Source organism: Vulpes lagopus, chromosome 9, assembly GCF_018345385.1.
Source record: "Vulpes lagopus strain Blue_001 chromosome 9, ASM1834538v1, whole genome shotgun sequence".
NCBI classification, from domain to species: domain Eukaryota; kingdom Metazoa; phylum Chordata; class Mammalia; order Carnivora; family Canidae; genus Vulpes; species Vulpes lagopus.
In genome coordinates, this window is record NC_054832.1 from 44037544 (window position 1) to 44057937 (window position 20394).

The following is a 20394-nucleotide window of genomic DNA, read 5'->3' on the forward strand; positions in this document are numbered from 1 at the left end:
CATGCTACAGGCTGGAAAGGGCCCACCCAGCTGAGATCACCCGGGTCACCGTCAACCACAGACCCGTGAGCAAAAAAGACAAATCTTTGCAACTGTAATTGCTGAGCTTCTGAGGTTGTTTTGCAGTAAAAATGGACTAACAAACCATATGACCTTGGGACAAACTGCTTCACTTCTGGCGTAAAAAAGATACTAACCTCTATCTTATAAGGATCAGGATAAGATAGACAGTGTTCAAGAAAGCACTTTGAAACCTGTCAAGCACAATCTGTGTAAATATAGGCTATATTTAATACTTTGCTTTTCCGGAACATTAGATATTTAAAGGTTGATTTGTTTTAAAATGATATGTCATGATGTGTGCAGATACACGCCTGTACATGTACAGAGGCATCATGTGCATATGTGCAGACTCATGCTTTATAGAAATTACTGCGATGTTTTGCCACATGAATTTCTACATTTCCAATGGATTGTAATTATTAGAAATGATGTCATTAAAATATAATAACCTAAAATATTATGAAGGTGTTAGTCCAAGAAATGTTATATTATATGCTTTGAAACTGACAGCAGCTTTTAATCCTATCATGGGAGGAAATGAGGATCTCATATGTTTAGGCCACTTTAGGGGCCCTGGAGCAAATGAGGGTATGAACTAACGGGCTCCTTTCTTGAGACAGATGAGTTCTACGGGTCTCGGTCCCTCGTGTATTAGGTGACCCCTCATCCTGCCGAGCAGGACTGGGTGCAGCTGTGGGATTCTGATGGAAACTGTGGGGCCGGGGTGACCACCACCCCATGCTGACTACCGGAGGCTCTCGGCCCCTGTGGCTTCAGACAAACTTACCAGGTATAAGAAGAGCATTCCATCACTACTGCTGCCTTACTTGCCCAAGAAAAACAATAAGGCACCTTGCAAACCCAAATGGATCAGTCTGGAGGCAGAGAAACGACAGAGCTTCCTTACCTGGAGCGCAGGCACTGAACTGAGGGCTCTTGGGGGAGAAGCTGTTGTGTCTCTGGACGCGGCGATTTGATCGCTTTCCAGGCCACTGGATCAGCAGGACTTCGGGCTTGGTGGGCCCTTGCCTTGAACGACAGACACAGCATTTCAGGGCCCGCACTCCTGGCCTACAGACACAGCCCTTCAACCATCAGTCCCAAAGCTCTGCCGGTGCAGTGAACTGAAAAGCCAAGTTACTGCTTGGCTGCTCGCTCTAAAGACCCAGACGGGGCGGTCTGATAAACGTGAACCTGAAAGGAGAAACTAGGAGCTGCCTTTACTCTTTGCGAGTCTCAGTAAAAACTGTATGTGCGACTTAGGAAAAGCATCTTTCTCTTCTTGACCAAATCATCAATGGAAAAAAATTCATCAGTGGGGGCTGATGGATTTAGTGTGAGAACACCTATGGGGCTCGGTCAGTCTGAAATTCTTTAAATCAAGGCTCTTTAAATCGAGGCCAGGTATCCATATGATTTTAAAAGTCAGATAATTAAAAAATAAATAAATAAATAAAAGACAGATAATTCTATGAAGCTTATTGCAACACACAGGAGCTCCTACTCACCCATCTCCACATCCTGCCCCTTTCTCGGAGGGAACGTTTCCAGCAAGTGTTAATCTGTCATCCCCCTATCTGTATATAATATGCTTAAATTGCTGTCCCTTTACTCTTCAGTTTTAGGATGTACCTATTAACTTCCCAGTATGAAAAGCTCAGGTCAATGACATATATAAGGAACTTACAGGAAGAGTGTTTGAAAGGATGGGTTCAACCTGGGAAACAAGCCTTTGGAAACAAGCCTCTACTCCTCTCCTGGTTGGAATACACACCTGATAGCTGGAATTCCAGCAACCATCTTGGACCATGAGGCAAACTTGAGGACATATTTAGTAAGTGAAAACTACAGGAGGTCTACGATAAACCTGAGAGCTGTCATATCTTAGGCTGCCACCATCAAGCTCCTTGTTAAGACATAATAAGTCCTTATGTGTGTTTAAGCCACTTTTTTTTTCCTGTTACATACAGGCAAATCGAATGCTAATTTACTCCCCAAACATATTAACAGCAAGGAAAATTTTCTTTAGCCTCTCTCTAATGCTGATCCCTCAACACTCCCCTTTAAATTTGAACTTCCATTTTCTCTTCATTTTGGTCGAAAAGGACCTCTAATTGCTTCACAGGAAAGGGTGCAATGAGAGGCAAAATTATTGAGATACTGCATATTAAAAAGATACTTTTATTCTACTTTATTGGCAGTTGTATGAGGTAAACAACTTAAAAAAATTTTTTTTAAACTCTAGTTTAATCAATGCACAGTGCTGTATTAGTTTCAGGTGTACAATATAGTGATCAACAAGTCTATACAGTACTCAGTGCTCATCATCATTAAGCGTGCTCTTAGTCTCTTTCATCCATCCCACGACTCACTTCCCCTATGGCAACCATCCCTTTTGTTCTCTAGAGTTAAGAGTCTGTAATTGGTTTGTTTCTTTTTTGTTGTTTTATTTTTTTAATATTTTATTTATTTATTTATTCATGAGAGACGTAGAGAGAGGCAGAGACACAGGCAGAGGGAGAAGCAGGCTCCAGGCAGGGAGCCCGATGTGGGATTTGACCCTGGGATCATGCTCAGGGCTGAAGGCAGGCACCAAACCACTGAGCCACCCAGGGATCCTGTTGTTTTATTTCTTAAATTCCACAGGACTAAAATCATATGGTGCTTGTCTTCCTCTGACTGACTTTACTTAGCACAATACCCTCCAGATCCATCCTTGTTGCTGCAAATGGCAAGATTTCACTCTTCTTTATGGCCGAGTAATATCCCACATACCTAAATATGTATATACACATACACATACCACACTTTCTTTATCTACTCATCTATCAATGGACACTTGGGTTTCTTCCATATTTGGGCTATTTTAAGTAACACTGCAAAAAATCACATGGGCACATATATCTTCTCAAATTAGTGTTTTCATATTCCTTGGGGAAATACCCAGGAGCGGAATTGCTGTATCATATGGTAATTCTATTTTTAATTTTTTGAGGAACTTCCATACTGTTTTCCACAATGACTCTACCAGTTTGCATTTCCACCCACAGTGCATGAGGGTTCCTTTTTCTCCACATCCTCACCAACACTTGTTTCCCGTGTTTTTGATTTTGGCTATTATACCAGGAGTGAGGTGGTAACTCACTATAGTTTTGAGTTGCATTTCTCTGATAGTGAGGTTCAGCATTTTTTCACATGTCTGTTGGAAACCTATATGCCTTCTTTGGAGGAGTATTTGTTATCTTCTGCACATTTTCAATTGGATTATTCTTTTAATGTTGTTGTATATGATCTTTATATTCTTTATATATTTTGGATCTTAGCCCTTTTTATTGAATATATCAGTTGCCAATATCTCCTCCCATTCATAGGTTGTCATTTTGTCTCATTGGTTATTCCCTTTGCTATGCAGAAGCTTTTCATTTTGATGTAGTCCACAATAGTTTATTTTTGCTTTTGTTTTCATTGCCTTAGAAGATATGTCTAGAAAAATACTGCTATAGCCAATGAGAAATTACTGCCTGTGCTCCCTTCTAGGATTTTTACAGGCCACACATTTAGGTCTTTAATCCATTTTCAGCTTATATTTGTGTATGGTGTAAGAAAATGCTCCAGTTTTCCCAACACCATTTATTGAAGAGATAGTCTTTGTCCCAATGAGTATTCTTTCCTGTCATAGATTGACCATATAATGATGAAATATTTCTGGGCTTTCTATTCTGTTCCACTGATACATGGGACTGTTTTTCTGCCTGTATCATTACTAGCAGCTTTGGAGTAGATCTTGAAATCTGGACTGTGGTACCTCCTCTGTTTTGCTGTTCTTCAAGATCGTTTTTGGCTATTCAAGGTCTTTTCTGGTCCCATACAAATTTTAGGACTGTTTGTAGTAGTTCTGTGAAAAAATTCTGTTGGTACTTTGCTAAGTATTGCATTAAATCTGTAGATCGCTTTGGGTTGTGTGGCCATTTAAAAAATATTTGTTCTCTCAATCCAGGAGTATGGAATGCCTTTCCATTTCTTTGTGTCATCTTCAACTTCTTTCATCAATGTTTTTAGAGTACAGGTCTTTGACTTCCTCGGTTAAGTTTATTCCTGGGTATCTTATCATTTTGGGTGCAACTGTAAATGGGGCTGTTTTCTTAATTTCTCTGTTATTTCATTATTAGTGTATAAGAATTTGACAGATTCCGGGAAGCCCGGGTAGCTCAGTGGTGCAGTGCCGCCTTCAGCCCAGGGCCTGATCCTGGGGACCTGGGATCGAGTCCCACGTCGGGCTTCCTGCATGGAGCCTGCTTCTCCCTCTGCCTATGTCTCTGCCTCTCTCTCTCTCTCTCTCTGTCTCTCATGAATAAATAAATAAAATCTTAAAAAAAGAAGAATTTACAGATTCCTTTATACCAACTTTGTATCCTATAACTTTATTGAATTCATTTATCAGTTCTAGTAGATTTTTTGGTGGAGTCTTTAGGGTTTTCTATATAGAGCATCATGTCATCTGCAAATAGTGTTAAGTTTCACTTCTTCCTTACCAATTTGGATACCTTTATTTCTTTTTGTTGTCTGACTGCTATGGCTAGGACTTCCAGTACTATGTTGAATAGAAGTGATGAAAGTGGACATCCTTGTCTTGCTCCTGACCTTATGAGAAAAGCTCCCAGTTTTTCACCATTAAGTATGATGTTAGCTGTGGGGTTTTATATACGGCCTTTATTATGTTGAGGTATGTTCCCTCTGCACCTACTTTGTTGAGGGTTCTTATCATGAATGGATATATTTGTCAAAAGGTTTTTCTACATCTATTGAAATGTTCATATCATTTTCAGCCTTTCTCTTAACTGATGTGATGTATCATGTGGACTGATTTGCAAACCACCCTGGCAACCCAGGAATAAATCCCACTTGGTTGTGTTGAATGATCTTTTTTAAAAATATACTGTTGGATTCAGTTTGTTAATATTTTGTTGAGCAATTCTACATCTATGTTCTTCAGAGATATTGGCCTGTAGTTCTCTTTTATTGCATTGTTTTTATCTGGTTTTGGTATCAGGATAATGCTGGTATCACAGAATGAATTTGGAATGAATTTGGAAGTTTTCCTTTCTCTTCTATTTTTTGGAATAGTTTGAGAATAGGTAATAATAATAATGCATCTTTATTCTTCTTTTTCTAGCTCCTTTAGGTATAAATTTAGTTCATTTGAGATTTTTCTAGCTTCTTGACGTAGACCTGTATTGCTATAAACTTCTCTCTCAGAATAGCTTTTGCTGTATCCAAAAGACGTGGGACCATTGTATTTTCATTTTCATTTGTCCTTATGTTTTTTTAAAATTCCTCTTTGATTTCATGGGTGACCCATTCATTGGTTAGTGGCATGTTATTTAGCCTTCATGTATTTGTGCTCCTTCTAGATTTTTCTTGTGGTTGATTTCTAGTTTGTCTTATAGTCAGAAAAGATATATGATAAGACTTCAATCTTTTTGATTTTGTTGAGACATGCTTTCTGGCCTAACCTGTGACCCATTCTGGAGAATGTTCCATATGTACTTGAAAATATGTATTCTGCTGCTTTAGGATAAAATGTTCTAAACATATCTGTTAGATCAATCTGGTCCAGTGTGTCATACAAAGGCACTGTTTCCTTTTTGATTTTTTGTTTGATAGTCTATCCATGTAAGAAGCATGTTAAAGTGCTCTACTATTATTGCTTTACTACTGATTACTTCATGTATTTGGGTGTTCCCATGTTGGGTGCATAAATATTTACAATATTTACCTTCTTGTTGGATTATTCCTATTATGCTTATGTTGTCCTTCTCTGTTTCTTGTTATCATCTTTGTTTTTAATTTTACTTTGTCTGATATAAGTATTGCTACTCTGGCTTTTTCCCCTTACATTTGCATGATAACTGTTTTTCCATTTTTTTACTTTCAATCTCCACATGTCTTTAGGTCTGAAATGAGTCTCTTATAGGCAGCATGTTTTTTTTTGTTTGTTTGTTTGTTTTTTAAATCCATTCCACCACCCTATGTGGTGCTTGGAGCATTTCATCCATTTATATTCAAGTAATTATTAATAGTTTTGTACTTACTGCCATTTTATTTGCTTCATAGTTGTTTTTTATTTCTGTGTTCCTTTCTTCTCTTGCTCTCTTCTCTCATCGTTTGATGGCTTTCTTTCATGATATACTTGGACACCTTTTTCTTTTTTTTAGTTTTTGCATTTCTTTTTTTTTTTTTTAAAGATTTATTTATTGCAGAGAGGGAGCAAGTGAGTGGGATGAAGGGTCAGGGAGTGGCAGAGGGAGGAGAAGAGACTCTCAAGCAGACTCCCCGCTGAGTGAGGAACTCAATGCAGGGCTTGAACTCACAACTCAGAGATTATGACCTGAGCAGAGACCAAGAGTCAGAACCAACTGAGCCACCCAGGTGCCCCTATTTTTTGCATTTCTGTTATTGGTTTTTGATTTGTAGTTACCATTAGGTTTGTCTAACAACCTAATGTCATAAGATGTCTAATAACATCTTATGTACAAAACAATGTGTATTAAGTTGATGGTTGCTTAAGTTTGAAACCATTCTAAAAGCCCTAAATTTTTACTCCGCCATGCCCCATGTTCTAGGTATATGGTGCCATACTTTACATCCTTTGATTTTGTGAGTTCTTTGACTGATTTTTATAGATACACTTTAATGCTTTTGTGCTTCCTACTTCTCTTACTAATTCTTACGGTTTTTCTGTTCCACTCAGAAAGCCTCTTTTAACATTTCTTATATGGCTGCTTTAGTGATAATGAAATTTTTAAACTTTTGTTTGTCTGGGAAACTATATCGTCTTCTATTCCGAATATCTCCTCTTTTATTCTACCCTTGCTGGATAGAGTATTCTTGGTTGTGGGTTTTTTGTTTCATTTCAGCACCTTAAATATATCATGCCACTTTCTTCTGGCCTGCAACGTTGTCTGCTGAAAAATCAGCTCAAAGCCTTACAGTGTTTCTCTTGTGTGTAATGGTTTTCTTTTATCTTGCTGCTTTTAAAATTTTATCACTACTTTTGCCATTTTAATTATTATGTGTCTTAATGAGCATCTGCTTGGGTTGATTTTGTTGGGAGCTCTCTCTGCCTCCTGGATCTGGACGTGTTTCCCTTCCCAGATTCAGGAAGTTTTCAGCTATTATTTCTTCAAATAAACTTTCTGCCTCCTTTTCTCTCTTCTTTTTCTTCTGGGATCCCTATTATGTGAATGTTATTACACTAGATAATGTCACTGGATTCCCTTAATCTAGTCTTACTTTATTATTATTATTTTTTTCTTTCTTGAGCTTGAGCGCTTTCCATTATTGTGTTTTCCAGGTAACTGAGCCATTCTTCTACTTCCTCTAGTCTACTGTTTATTCCTCCTACTGTATTTTTAAAGATTTATAAATTTATTTGAGAGAGAGAGCATAAGCAAGCACAGGTGGCAAAGGAGGGGCAAAGGGAGAGACAGACAAAAGCTCAAGTAGACTCCATGCTGACTGTAGAACCCAACATGGGGCCCATCTCAGCACTCTGAGATCACGACCTAAGCTGAAACCAAGAGTCATGCATTGAATTGATTGTGCCACCCAGGTACTCCGCCTCTAATGTATTTTTAATTTCTGTTATTGAGTTCTTCATTTCTGATTGGTTCCTTTTCTTTTTAAGATTTGAGGGGATGAGGGGCAGAGGGAAAGAGAGAATCTCCAACAGACTCCCCACTGAGCAAGGAGCCCAATGCAGAGCTTGATCCCATGACCTGAGCTGAAATCAAGTCAGGCATTCATCTGAATGAGCCACCCAGGCACCCTATGACTGGTTCTTTTTTATATTTTCTATGTCTTTGTTGGGAGTCTCACTGAGATGAAGGTCCTGGTCTTTTCACAAGTAAGTAATTTATGATCATTATTTTAAATTCTCTATCTGGCATATTACTTATTTCCATTTCACTTAGCTCTCTTGCTGTGATTTTTGCCCTGTTCTTTCATGTGGAACATATTCCTCTGTCTCTTCATTTTGTGTAACTCTGTGTCTGTTTCTATGTTAGGAAAGTCAGCTAGGTCGCCTGCTCTTGAAAGTAGTGGCTTTATGAAGAAGAGGTCCTGTAATGCACTGTAGTGCAATGTCCCCAGTTTACCAGAACTTGGCCCTTCAAAGGGTGTCTCCTATGTGTGTTGTGTGCACCCTAATGTTTTGGCTGAGCATCTTTGCCTTCAGTCCTGTCATCTGCAGTTTCTCTCTTTGTTGCAGTAGGGTTTGGTCCTTATTTTATTAGTGGGACAGTCTGGTGCTGCTTTGGGGTTGAGTTTGGTCACAGCAGACATTTGCCTGAACTGTGGTCACAGTGATCTACGGGGCGCTTTCCCTGTGTTGTCCACTGAGTGGCTTTCATTGGTGGGCAGGGCCTGCAGTCAGACTAAATGTCTTCCTCCAGCCCACTGCTAGAACCACAGTAGAGCTGATATTTGTGGTTACCTTCCCCCCTCCCTAGGGCAGGAATCTCTTTGGATTCATACTGGACACTGTAGTGGCTATTTACCCAATGGCACATTTGTTGTGCTGCTTTGGGCTCCTGCCAAGCTAGGTGGGAGGGGTCAGGTATGCAGAAGAACATGGGTGCAGGGCATGGTCTTAGCAAACTAGATGAAGGGTGTTTGTGCTGTTCATGAAGGTGCTCATGTGTCTACACTGAGGTGCATGGGAGGGAAATTATGCCTGCTAGCTCCTTTGTTCTTGGAGAAGTCTCCCAAAGATCTCTGATCCTCCAGCACATGTTCTGAGATTAATAAATAAGTCTCCTTTCTGCACAGTCCTTGCATTTTTCAAACTGCTGCTTCTATGCTGTATCTCAGCAGGGATGTCGGTTGTGCTGTTTCTTTAAGGACAAGGACTCAGTTTCCTATCACCCTCTAGCTCTCTTTAAAGTTCTCGGTCTTAAGCCCCACTGACTTTGAGAACTCACAAAGTTAAGCCCCTCTTGTTTTCAAATCCAAATTATAGGACTTCATCTTCCATATGTCGGTCCCTTCTATCTGGGGTGCCTGATGTGGGGTCTGCTCTTTTCTCTTCTCCATGTTTGCAGTGCCCCTCCCTCCCTCCCAGAGACTATTTGGGGTCTATTTGGCTTCTGACTGAACCTCCACCCTTCCTACCATTTTCAATGTGGCCTCTTCTCTTCACTTAGCTATGGAGAGTTTGTTTTGCTAGCCTTCTGGTCATTTTCTGTATTATTTACAATGATGTGGGTGTATTTAGGTATTTCCATAGGACAATGTGAGTCTAGGATCCTTCTACTCTGCCATCTTCCCCAGAAGTCAGAGTAGAGAAATTTAGGTTGCAAATCATTTTCTCTTCAAATTTTGAAAAAAGCTTCTTGATTGCATTCTAGCTTCCAGTGTCATTATTGAAAAAAATCTAATGTTTTCTTCATCCTTTGTATTTGACCTGGTTTTTCTGTCTGGAAGATTTTAGACACCTCTCTTTGTCTCTCATATTCTGAAATCCCATAATGGCATGCCTTGAAGCCAGATTTTAGGATTCATTTTAATGGGCTCTTGGTTTGTTCTATCAACCTGGAAACTCATGTCCTTATTCTGAGAATTATTTCTTAGACAATCTCTCTCTTTTCTCTTTCTCTTTTTGAAATTACTACTTTTCAAATATTGGGCCTTTTGGACTACTCTATAATTTTATTTTTTTCTTTTCCTATTTTTCACCTCTTTGTGGAAATGCCATCACACTTTTATCTACAAATCTTGCTCACAGGTTATTTCTGCAATCATAATTTCCAAGAGGTCTTTGTGTGCTTTGAATATTATTTTTTTAAATAGCATCCTGTCCTTAATTCATAAATGCAATATTTTTCTCTGCTTTTCTGAGGGCATGGGGTATTTTTGGAAGCTTTCTTCTGCTCTCTGGATTATATCTGTTTCTTCTAAGTTTCTTTTCTTGTGTTTGATTTATTCTCTTGGTTGTCCCTGCCTATTTCAGAGGAAGGAAACAGGGATGACTGGGGGTGGGGAGGGGAGTGGGGATTGCCAACTTGTACCCTCCCCTGTCAGGTGGCCTGACTGGGCCTATTCATTAGGGGACACCATCTTTGGTACTTTTAAGTTTTTCTCTTGGACTGATGAGATTCCACAGAAATGCCAGAGAAGCATCCCAAAACTATTGTGTATAAGCCCAGCTGTCAGTGCTTTGGGAGCACAGCATGCTGAGTGGCTTTCAAATCTCACTGTTCAGCATGGAGACTTTCACTTAATGCCTCTGTTTTTAGTATCATGTCATGACCACTGCTGTGCTAGCTGTATATCTATTCACCTTCTCCAGAAAGCACATCGCTAGGCTTCCTCCCCTCAAGGGGAGGGGCACTTATATAGCACTAGATGGAGCTTTCAGCAATATGTTAGCCTAACCTTCACCACCTCACCACCACTATCAGCTGCACATGGTAAAGCCAGTTCTTGAGCCTCTCTGAGGTTTCTTGATACCAATTACATTACATCTTGGCTTCATACATTGTCTATGTTTTGTTTTTCTCAGGGCTTCAACATCAGTCACCACTAGATTAATTTTATTTCCATACTCCAAGTTTCTACCCCTTTGGTTCTTCTATCCTTATTTTTGCACCTTTATAACTCCTTGCTCTGTTAATGTCCAGGCTCTGTTAATGCCTTTTTTCGAAAGGTTTAGGGAGGAAGGGAAACAAATCATATGTTTACCCTCCAATCTTTAACTAGACTACCCTATGGATTTCCCTATGGCATTAAAAAAGATCAAGTTTCTAGCAGCTTCAGGGGTCATAAGAATAGGTGACTATAGCAGCTCTTCTCTATGTTGAAGCTAAGGGAATGTAAACTGTCTGAAGTTTTATAATCACCTGTAAGCACAACTAAAGCCTTCCCTTAGTTCTACAATAGACAACCATCAAAAGGAGAAAAATAATTTCCAAGCCTAGAAGGAATCAGTCATTTCTCTGGATAAAGAAGAAATTCAGAAAATAGAATAAATATTCAGATTCTATTATAAAAAGAAATTCACATATAATTAAACTGTGCTCCCAGAAATCTGGTTTGTGAGGAAGAGAGGCTTATGTAAGAGGACAGGGGTCTCTAGAGGGAAACTTCAGTGTAACGTAATGATTATTCTTGTCATTGGCTATTAGGTACTCTCAAAAGACATGGAATTAAAGTGGCTTCCATTTAGCCAGTATGCCAGGACAGATACAAAGAGCGTTGTAGAACGACATCTGAAAATCTCACCTCTGTGGCATTCCAGCTGTATGCATCCCTTCTCTCTGAAATTGCCATTTTCACATGAATAGACACAGACATTCTGCCCAACATTGCATGTCTAACTCATTACTGCAGGATGAGTGATACTGTGTGATCCCTCCCTGGGGTTGAGAGCTAGAATAGATGACTTCTCAAAATTTGCTCCATTCCAATGAAGTTCTGTATCCCTAGGTCTCACAAATATTAAGCCCCAAGGTAATGCTGATGCTGAAGGGGAAACAAATTATTATAGCGCTGGGATTTTTAATGCTATCTGCAGGTTGCAACTGTTGACTATGCAGGGCATCATGGAATCTTCCTTTATGTTATATATATTAAAAAAGGATAAGTTTTTGGATACATTGATTTGACCTCTCCTCTTTGATCTAGTTCTAAGTCTTTCCAAATCTCTACTATATACTGTTATGACACTAATTTTCCTTAAAACTTGTTTTCATTATACTTCTTTATTCACAACCATCAGGATAATCTCTGATCATATGAAATCTAAATGCACCTGTCTAGCTTTTAAGACCTTTCCTAACCTTAGACTCCAGGTAGGAGTCCAGGTTGTTCTCACTGTCCCAGGTCCTCATTCACTGCTGTTCTATATAGTTCCCTTTACCTGGGATTCTCTTTCATTTGGTTTCATGTATTTAACATGTAGTTGTGCCAGGTACAGGGAAATAAGGCAAAGTCCCCGTCATTTAGAAACTCAAAGTCTAGTGGGAGAGAGAAATAAAGGACTGAGTTTGTAGGTATGTCTAAGTAGAGGGTACCGAGCAAGTACACAGGGGTGGAGTAGGAGGTATAAAGTTCTACTTTGAGGGCAAGGAACTTTTCCCAGAGCAAGTGCTGTCGAAGCAGTGACCAAACAAATGAGAAGAGCCAGCTAGAAGAAAGAAGATGGGTACGATGGGATGCGTGAGGAGACTCGTCTCTTCAGAGAGAATATCCTCTACCATTAAATCTACTGTAAAGATCTCATTCAAATCTTATCTCCTCTGAGGCTTATTTACCAGTCTCTTGTCAAATACCATGAAAAGGACAGCCATCTTTTCTGTCTTGTTTTTTTCTCCACTGGTGAAGGCCCCCTTGGGGCTCTCTTTACTTTGGTTTCTGGCGGCCAGCTGATTGCAAAATGGAGTTAGGGAGAGGAGACACTGTACTTTTAAGCATGAACTTAATTTCTACTCTTCAGTCAGGGTCACCAGAGACTTCAAGTTGGATATATGGGCACAAACCTAGGGTGGAGATTAATTTTTTTTTTTTGCCTTTTATTTTTTTTAATGAAAACCTCCCTGGGAGGAGTATCACGGATTCGGGGTGGGATTTGGGCATCCCTGGGTACCTTAGTCAAATCCAAATTTATGTCAGATCCATAATAGCTCTCATTCTTCAAGCTCTGTTTGAGATAGAAACCTATAAATAAAATATTCATTAGTCCTCTAATGTCTTCTACTTTCCTTAACTTCTGCATTATCACACTCCTTCTCATTAAACACAGCTGCTGTGCAGCTGTTGGTAGCTTTCATAGGAGGTCAAGGCTAGCCTGTGGCCTGAAACAAAGAACAGCTCTTCATCGTATATTCACTACATGGTGGTGCGTGCAGAACTCAAGTTTGCAAGGGAGGACTGTAGAAAATACCCAAAGTGCAGTTGAAGAAGGGAAGCAGAGGCTTTTTGCAGGCTTCCTCTCATGTGGCAAATAATTGATTCTAAAAAGGGCAAATCCACTTTACATCAAGAAAACCTAAATAAAACAAAGAAACCAACCTCATTTTCCTATTTGGAACACGAAATCAATTTCATTGTGTTTCAAGATACTTATCCTCTGCTCAAACTTGAGGAACTGGGTTGTTGCTCTTCTAAAGCTATTTGTTACATCTGCCATTTGATAGAGAATCAATCAAGGCCATGGAAAGAAGTTTATAATGTGAAAAATGCTGCACAGATCAACTGCTGAGTGTAGACCCATGTTCATCAGCTGCACAAGCTCATTACACTTGAGATTAGAGGCTTTTTTGTTAGAATTTGGTAGTGTTCACTCTTCTTGACATTGTAAACACATGGTTGAAAATTCCACTGTTTCTCTGAGATGTCCTAATAATTATGTATCCATTAATTTGTTTAGAAAAATTGGCCCTACTGAGTAGGCTATTATCAGCCTGTTCAAGAAAGTTACTGTGTGGTTCTCCCTAATTTCAAATGCAAAAGTTAGATGGTCATGTGTATAGGTTTGAAGTAACACATGCAAAAAATATGTTGCATAAGCCAGAGTTTTGCCAAGCCCTTCTCTAGCTTGCAAGGTATAAACAATGGAAACTCAAGGACCAACTGTTGGTTAGAATAATTGGGACTCTGCTTTACACAGTTCTAATTCAGGTTTCTCTTTAGCATTAGCATCTTTATTTATATAACTATTATAGTATCATTACTTACCTTCTCAGTGATATTAATTGGCAGTCTTGAATTTTGAAATCTTTTCTTATCATTCGCTTTTCTCTATTTCCTTAAATAAATAGGCTGATTCGATTCCTAGTTCCTAGGTACATCCAGGTTCACTTAACTTTTAAGTCTCTTTTCTATCACTTCTACACTTTCATATATTACCTATTTGCAAAATAAGCCCAAATATCCTCAGGAAATACCATGGAATTGTCTTTCATCCCTCTATTCATATTTAATCTTTTACTCTTCCTAAATCCCTGGCAACCTATTTCCCCTTCTGTATGATATGTATCATTTTGCATCTTGCCTTATGGTTTTAGTCTTCATGTCTTATTTACATAATAGACATTAGCCTCCTGAAGAGTCACACTATGTAACATGTATCTTTACATTATCACAGTGTCTTTTAAAGCCTTGTTTGTCTACTAAATTAGCAATTTAAATTTGAATAAATGATGAACAGTAAAAGTAGAAGAGTCTCTTTTAGAGGCAAATATAAGGCGAGCACCCAATGGGGGTTCCTGCTATTCTATTTAAATTTATTAATTCCCATTTTTTAGTTTTCACTAGCTTGAGAATGATGCCCTTCAACTGGTCTTTCATAGTCCCTAAAGAACCACCACATGGAAATATTTAACTTGCCGTTCTTGACGGGTTTGTTCCTCAGTAGTTTCCATGGCACATTCCAGAGAATTCTGGAGAGACTGCAGCTGATTCAAGGTCTCCTTCAATAAAAATCGAGTTACAAATTGTTCCAAATTGGAGGCCTCTTGGTAGTCCTAAGGATGACAAAGCAAAGGCAATTAGAAGTATGGTAAGGAAAGATATTCAGGAATGGCTTTCCCCATGTACCCATCGATCTCAGATTAGTCTTTGAGGAGAAATCAGGAAGAGAGAGGACATGTTGACCTTGGAGGCTGGGGCAGAGCTCTACCCACTCACCAGAAGTTGAATATAAGAGCTGCAGAGATAACGGGAATCTCTAGCTCCTCTCCCATTATACCTGCCTCAGTATTAGGACAAAACCCACTAGTTATGGAACAGACATCTATAGAGAAGGAAAAGAATATTATCTTGGGGGGAACAAAAGGTTAGAAGGTGACTAACTCAGAGTTTGTTCTGTGCTTCAGTAATGACCATGACATCATGTATCTTCTCTCTTGTCAACTAAATGCAGTCACGTTTCAGCAATTGGCTTAGTTCCCTCTTGATGTATTTATTATGCCCAATCTGTATTATACTGAAGCCAAAGGATATTATGTGTAGTTATCCCAAAATTCAGAAAAGTTAGGCATGGAATGTTTAAACAGTTTACTAAATCTGCTCATGTCCCTCCCTCAGGAACCCACCTGAGGCCCATTTGCATCCAAGTCAGCCACAAAAGCACCATTCCTTCAAACGGCCCAACGTCTACCTGGAGATCAACACATACACAATAGTCATACTCACCAACTTTAATCTCAGGAGACAGGTGGGCTGTGCATGGTGCCACCTGCTGTTTTTGTCTTCTACAGTCTCAAGGAGAACCAAGAAAGAAGCAAAAATCAGGTTGGCAGGGACCAGAACCACTCTTTCAGGTCATGAGCCCAGCCAGCTAAACTTGATTTTTTAGAGTATCAGGTGGGAAGGATAAATACAAGTTCAGCTGAGAAATAGATGGATCTAGCTCTGTCCCTAAGTGATGTTTATAGAGGTGAAAATATGAAACTGAAAGGGGTAACAGTGACAAGATAATGCTGGGAGTCATGATGCGCTGGGGAGTCTCAGGTCATGGTTGTAAACCCAAAAAACAAAGACATGATTAGTCAATCTTTCTGGGTCTCTGCTCTCTCATTTACAAATCGGACTATAACTCGGGCATACCTTCCAACTCAAAAAATGCTCTGTGCTCTTCTTCACCCTAAATTAGGACATAATGAATTATGGCCTCCTGGCAAAGGTTACTTTGGAGTTGTTCTTCTGACGGCGCAATCACCTAATGCCACAGAAATCCTCCTTTCATTCCTATTTTGAAATCATAAAATGTTTCAATCATCAGTTTCTCTTTAAGCCCGTTTTCGTAGGTGAACACAGGGAATTCTCATATCTAATGATCTGATTTAAAACTTAAACATTTTAGTGCTTTTAAACTCCACCTAATAAACTAACCATAGACCAAAACATTACATGCTTGTAGTAACCTAAGGATTTCTGTGAGTTAATTCAAGGTACAAATACACCAAATATTTAATTTTACCAAACCAAACTGTTAGTCAATAGCAATAAAAACTTCAGAAAGTTATTCAATTGTGTTTTTAAATTGAGAAAAGTTTTCTCTTGAAAAGAAAATGTGCTCTAAAAAAAGGTGTGCTTGATGTTTCTGCAGTCATTTGCATTTTGTGAAAGCATATTTTTTAAATAGAACTTATTTAAAAAATAAAATAAATACGGAGGATGATCATCATATGGTTTCACTCATAGGTGGAATATAAGGAATAGTGAAAGGGATTTTTTTAAAAAAAGATTTAATTTATTTATTCATGAGAGACACAGAGAGAGGCAGAGAGACAGGCAGAGGGAGAAGCAGGCTCCATGCGGGGAGCCCAATGTAGGACTTGATCATGGGACTCCCAGATCATGCTCTAAGCCAAAGGTAGACAGACGCTCAACTGCTGAGCCACCCAGGCAATTCAGTAAAAGGGATTATAAGGGAAAGGAGGGGAACTAAGTGGGAAAAATTAGAGGGAGACAAATCATGAGAGACCCCTAACTCTGGAAAATAAATAAAGGGTTGCAGAAGGGGAGGAGAGTGGGGAGATGGAGTAACTGGGTGACGGGCAGTAAGGAGGGCACTTGATGGGACGGGCACTGGGTGTTAGAGTATATGTTGGCAAATGGATTTAAATTTTAAAAATGTGAAAAAATAAAATAAATAAAACAAAATTTATTAAAACGCGAAGACAACAGATTGGTGTAGTCAGAGATTATGCCAATTACATTTGCATCTCAGTATACACGGACACTAAAGCAAATGATAAAATTTTATACCTGTTTGTAGACAGCTTGGAAAGCGAAGAGAGCATACATTCACGGAGCAGTGCATTATCACACTGGCCTCGCTGTTTTCTCAGTTAAATGTTAATTATTTGTCATGTCAGAACTATAGAACTAACTGCTTCTTTTTGCAATTAGATTTTAGTTTTTTAGACTCAAAGGTCATGCCTTCTATTTCTGTGTGCCTCATGGTGCCCACACCAGATGCTCACTCAATACCTGATTGCAGAGAAACTCCTTTTTTTTTTTAATTTTTATTTATTTATGATAGTCGCAGAGAGAGAGTGAGAGAGAGAGAGAGGCAGAGAGAGAAGCGGGCTCCATGCACCGGGAGCCCGATGTGGGATTCGATCCCGGGTCTCCAGGATCGCGCCCTGGGCCAAAGGCAGGCGCCAAACCGCTGCGCCACCCAGGGATCCCTGCAGAGAAACTCCTAAGTCTGAAAATGTACTGGGCTGGCTAGTATGGTCTTACATTTGAAGATTTTGGTGATGCCAAAGTTCAATATTTAAGGGCAGTTAAAATCCGACAACTGGATACTCCATAGCAGCAAATTAAGGAGTGGTTCTTATACTGAGACTTCTCTCCCCCACTCTGATGAGACTTTGCTAACCTCATTAGTGACTCTTCAGATAATATTAAGAGGTATCCAACAGCACTGGACACAATCGCTGATGCTTGGACACTGAGAGGGGTGGCGGGCAGGTTTACAGTTTTGGAGTATTTAATTTTTTGAGTCAATATGAAGATTGGCTGTTATGTGCTACCCCTTGATCATAAGGAGAAAAAAAGAGCTTGTTTTCTATTGTTTATCCTTCCAGACTCCGTTCATAGCACCATCTCTGTAGAGCCTTTCCTTGAACCAACATTTTGCTTCATGAGATTAGGGCATTTCTTTTCCCTTCTCTGTGCTCCTAGCCAGTGTGTAGAATCTATTATTGCATATTGTAATCTGCCATCTACTTGCCCATCTCCCTCATCCTAGGCCAGCTCTTTAAAGGTAGGAAATATATCTTATCATTGTCTCTGCCTCTAGGATGCTCAGAACAAAGCTGGGCCCCATAAATGGAGCATCAGCCCCATAAATGCTTAAAGGGTATGTGAGCAGCAGGAGACTACCTGCAGATCTGGGTACCAGAGGGCATGGCTGAGCCCTGGAAACTGCTCCTGCCTTCCCCCAGGCGCCAGCTGCCTCCCCCTGCCTCTAGCCCTTGATGGCAGCCACTGTTGTCCAGCTTGCCTGGTCGTGTGGGCTCTGCAATAAATGGAAATAAAGCTTTGTTCTTAACAGACTGTTTGTCCTCATTTCATTTTCTGGACCATTTGTTAGTCTTCTTCCCTTCCCTTAATCCGAATCCCAAGGTTTAGGATGGCAGACCCAGGTGGCATGATGCCAATCTTCCTTTCCTTCTCTCAGATGTGCAGCAGATGTTCCTTTGGAAGGCAGTGGCAAAAGAAGCAGATGGAAGATTAAATAGATAACAAGCTGGAAAATGTCAGAGCCTGGCCCTTTCTATTCTCAACAAATGTGTTGGTTCTGCAGGTACAAAAAGGGATCTTTGCATGCTGAACTCCCCAAAGACTGATATGTTGGCTTAAAACATATGCTCCTGTAAGCAAAATCCAGAATCTGAGAGACTGGCGGAAAGAACATCCGCTGGTCTAGTGAAGCAGTCAAAAACCCTACAGACGGTACCTGATATCCAGATCCTGCCACTTTTTCCAAAAACAGTTTAGTCCTTTACGTCCATTAGAATGGATATGGGCAAATGAAGCCTAATAATACTTTCCCCAGTTCCCAATAACGTTCATGCATGTCACTGATAACTGTCAGTTCAATTCATCTTTAAGTGCAAGTTGTTAACTTGCATTAATATTTCCACTTGTGTCTCTGGAAAGCCGGAGTGTGACCATTTCAATCTGCCTATTTCTTTTGCGCGGAGCTGGAACAGGGTGAGGATTCATTCAAATAAAGAGCCCAGCATTAGAAGCAGAGTTCCTTGAAAATGGGGTTTCTTGGGGGACTGTCTGAGCATCTTCACTGTCTGATCATTTCTCAAGAAGCAAGCTCCTGCCCATCGCGTAATGGAAGAGGAGAGATCCCGGCTGCTAAACCACTATGAATCATCGGAGTTAATTAGCAAAATCATAGCATCAGTCTTCCCTGTTTGTATTTGCCCCACTTGAAAATTAATCAAGTCTGTGACATCCAGTCTCAGTGCCTTCTTGTTTACGAGATCAGATTCAATCACATTTAGCAGGGGGCACTGCTTCTGACAGCCGCTTGATCCAAGCCCCTGCAGCCTTCCCTGTTCCCAAGGGAGACAGCTGTGCTGGCTCTGAGACCAGGGGAAAATTCACTTTTACAAACATAAGGTTATCTTTCTTTCTCCTCTTCCCCAAACTGTTGGCTTTTAAAAAATAATAACTGGCTTACATGCTTTATCTACATCCTACTTTTGTAAACATTCTTAGACTTTCATTTTTATTTATTTTATTTTATTTTTTTTGACTTTCATTTTAAATTACTTTTCTTTTAAACTGGGAGAACACTAGATCAATTTTAAGCCTTAAAAAAAAACTGGTCCTTAATTCAGAGGTTAGACTTTGCTAACCTCATTAGTGACTCTTCAGATAATATTAAGAGGTATCCAACAGCACTGGACACAATCGCTGATGCTTGGACACTGAGAGGGGTGGCGGGCAGGTTTACGGTTTTGGAATATTTAGTTTTTTGAGTCAATATGAAGATTGGCTGTTATGTGCTACCCCTTGATCATAAGGAGAAAAAAAAATGGTCATTAATCCAAAACTCAGACTATTGAAAAAATAGACTGAGGTTAACTCCAGATAGATAGTTGGAAATTTTAGATAGCAGCACAAGAGATTAACATATTTTTCACACTGCCGAGCCCCAAGGATTAAAGGAAATATAAATTTTTTCAGGCTAGTGAAAGAGAAAACAAGGCTACAGTTTTGGAATAAAATGTTATTAAATTACCAATAAACTAATTTCTAAGCCCTGTTTTGACCTATTCTGTAGTTCGAAATCAGAAAATATTTTAGAGAGGAGTTCTATTATTAAAGACCTTTACATTGACGAACTCCATTGTAGAGGGCTCATCCTGAGGTTATCAAAGATTGATCTCTTTTTTTTTTTTAAGATTTTATTTATTTATTCATGAAACACACACACACAGAGAGAGAGAGAGAGAGAGAGAGAGAGAGAGAGAGAGGCAGAGGCACAGGCAGAGGGAGAAGCAGGCTCCATGCAAGGAGCCTGATGCGGGACCCGATCCCAGGTCTCCAGGATCACGCCCTGGGCCGAAGGCAGGCGCCAAAATGCTGAGCCACCCAGGGATCCCAAAGATTGATCTCATGTAGGCTTCTTTCCTCTGGCTCCTTCTACTGCTATTTCATACCAGGAGACTCTAACAAGAACATACGGCCCCTTAAATGTCTTTTCCCAAAGAATAATCCCATTCTGCTTGGAAGTAATCCTCAAACAAGTAGAATTTTGGTTAAAAAAAAAATACCTGGATTCAAATGTGGAAA

The 20394-nt window shown here is 39.7% G+C and overlaps 1 protein-coding gene across 1 annotated transcript in view; it reads right to left on the reverse strand.

Moving 5' to 3' along the window:
- Positions 1 to 20394, reverse strand: part of NECAB1 (N-terminal EF-hand calcium binding protein 1) — a 186962-nt gene that overhangs the window by 33348 nt on the left and 133220 nt on the right. Inside the window, exons 6-7 of the mRNA XM_041768387.1 lie at positions 14449 to 14585; positions 971 to 1092 (exon numbers count right to left, since the gene is read on the reverse strand). Of these exons, the coding sequence (XP_041624321.1) occupies positions 971 to 1092; positions 14449 to 14585 (259 nt within the window). The remainder of the gene's footprint in view (positions 1 to 970; positions 1093 to 14448; positions 14586 to 20394) is intronic.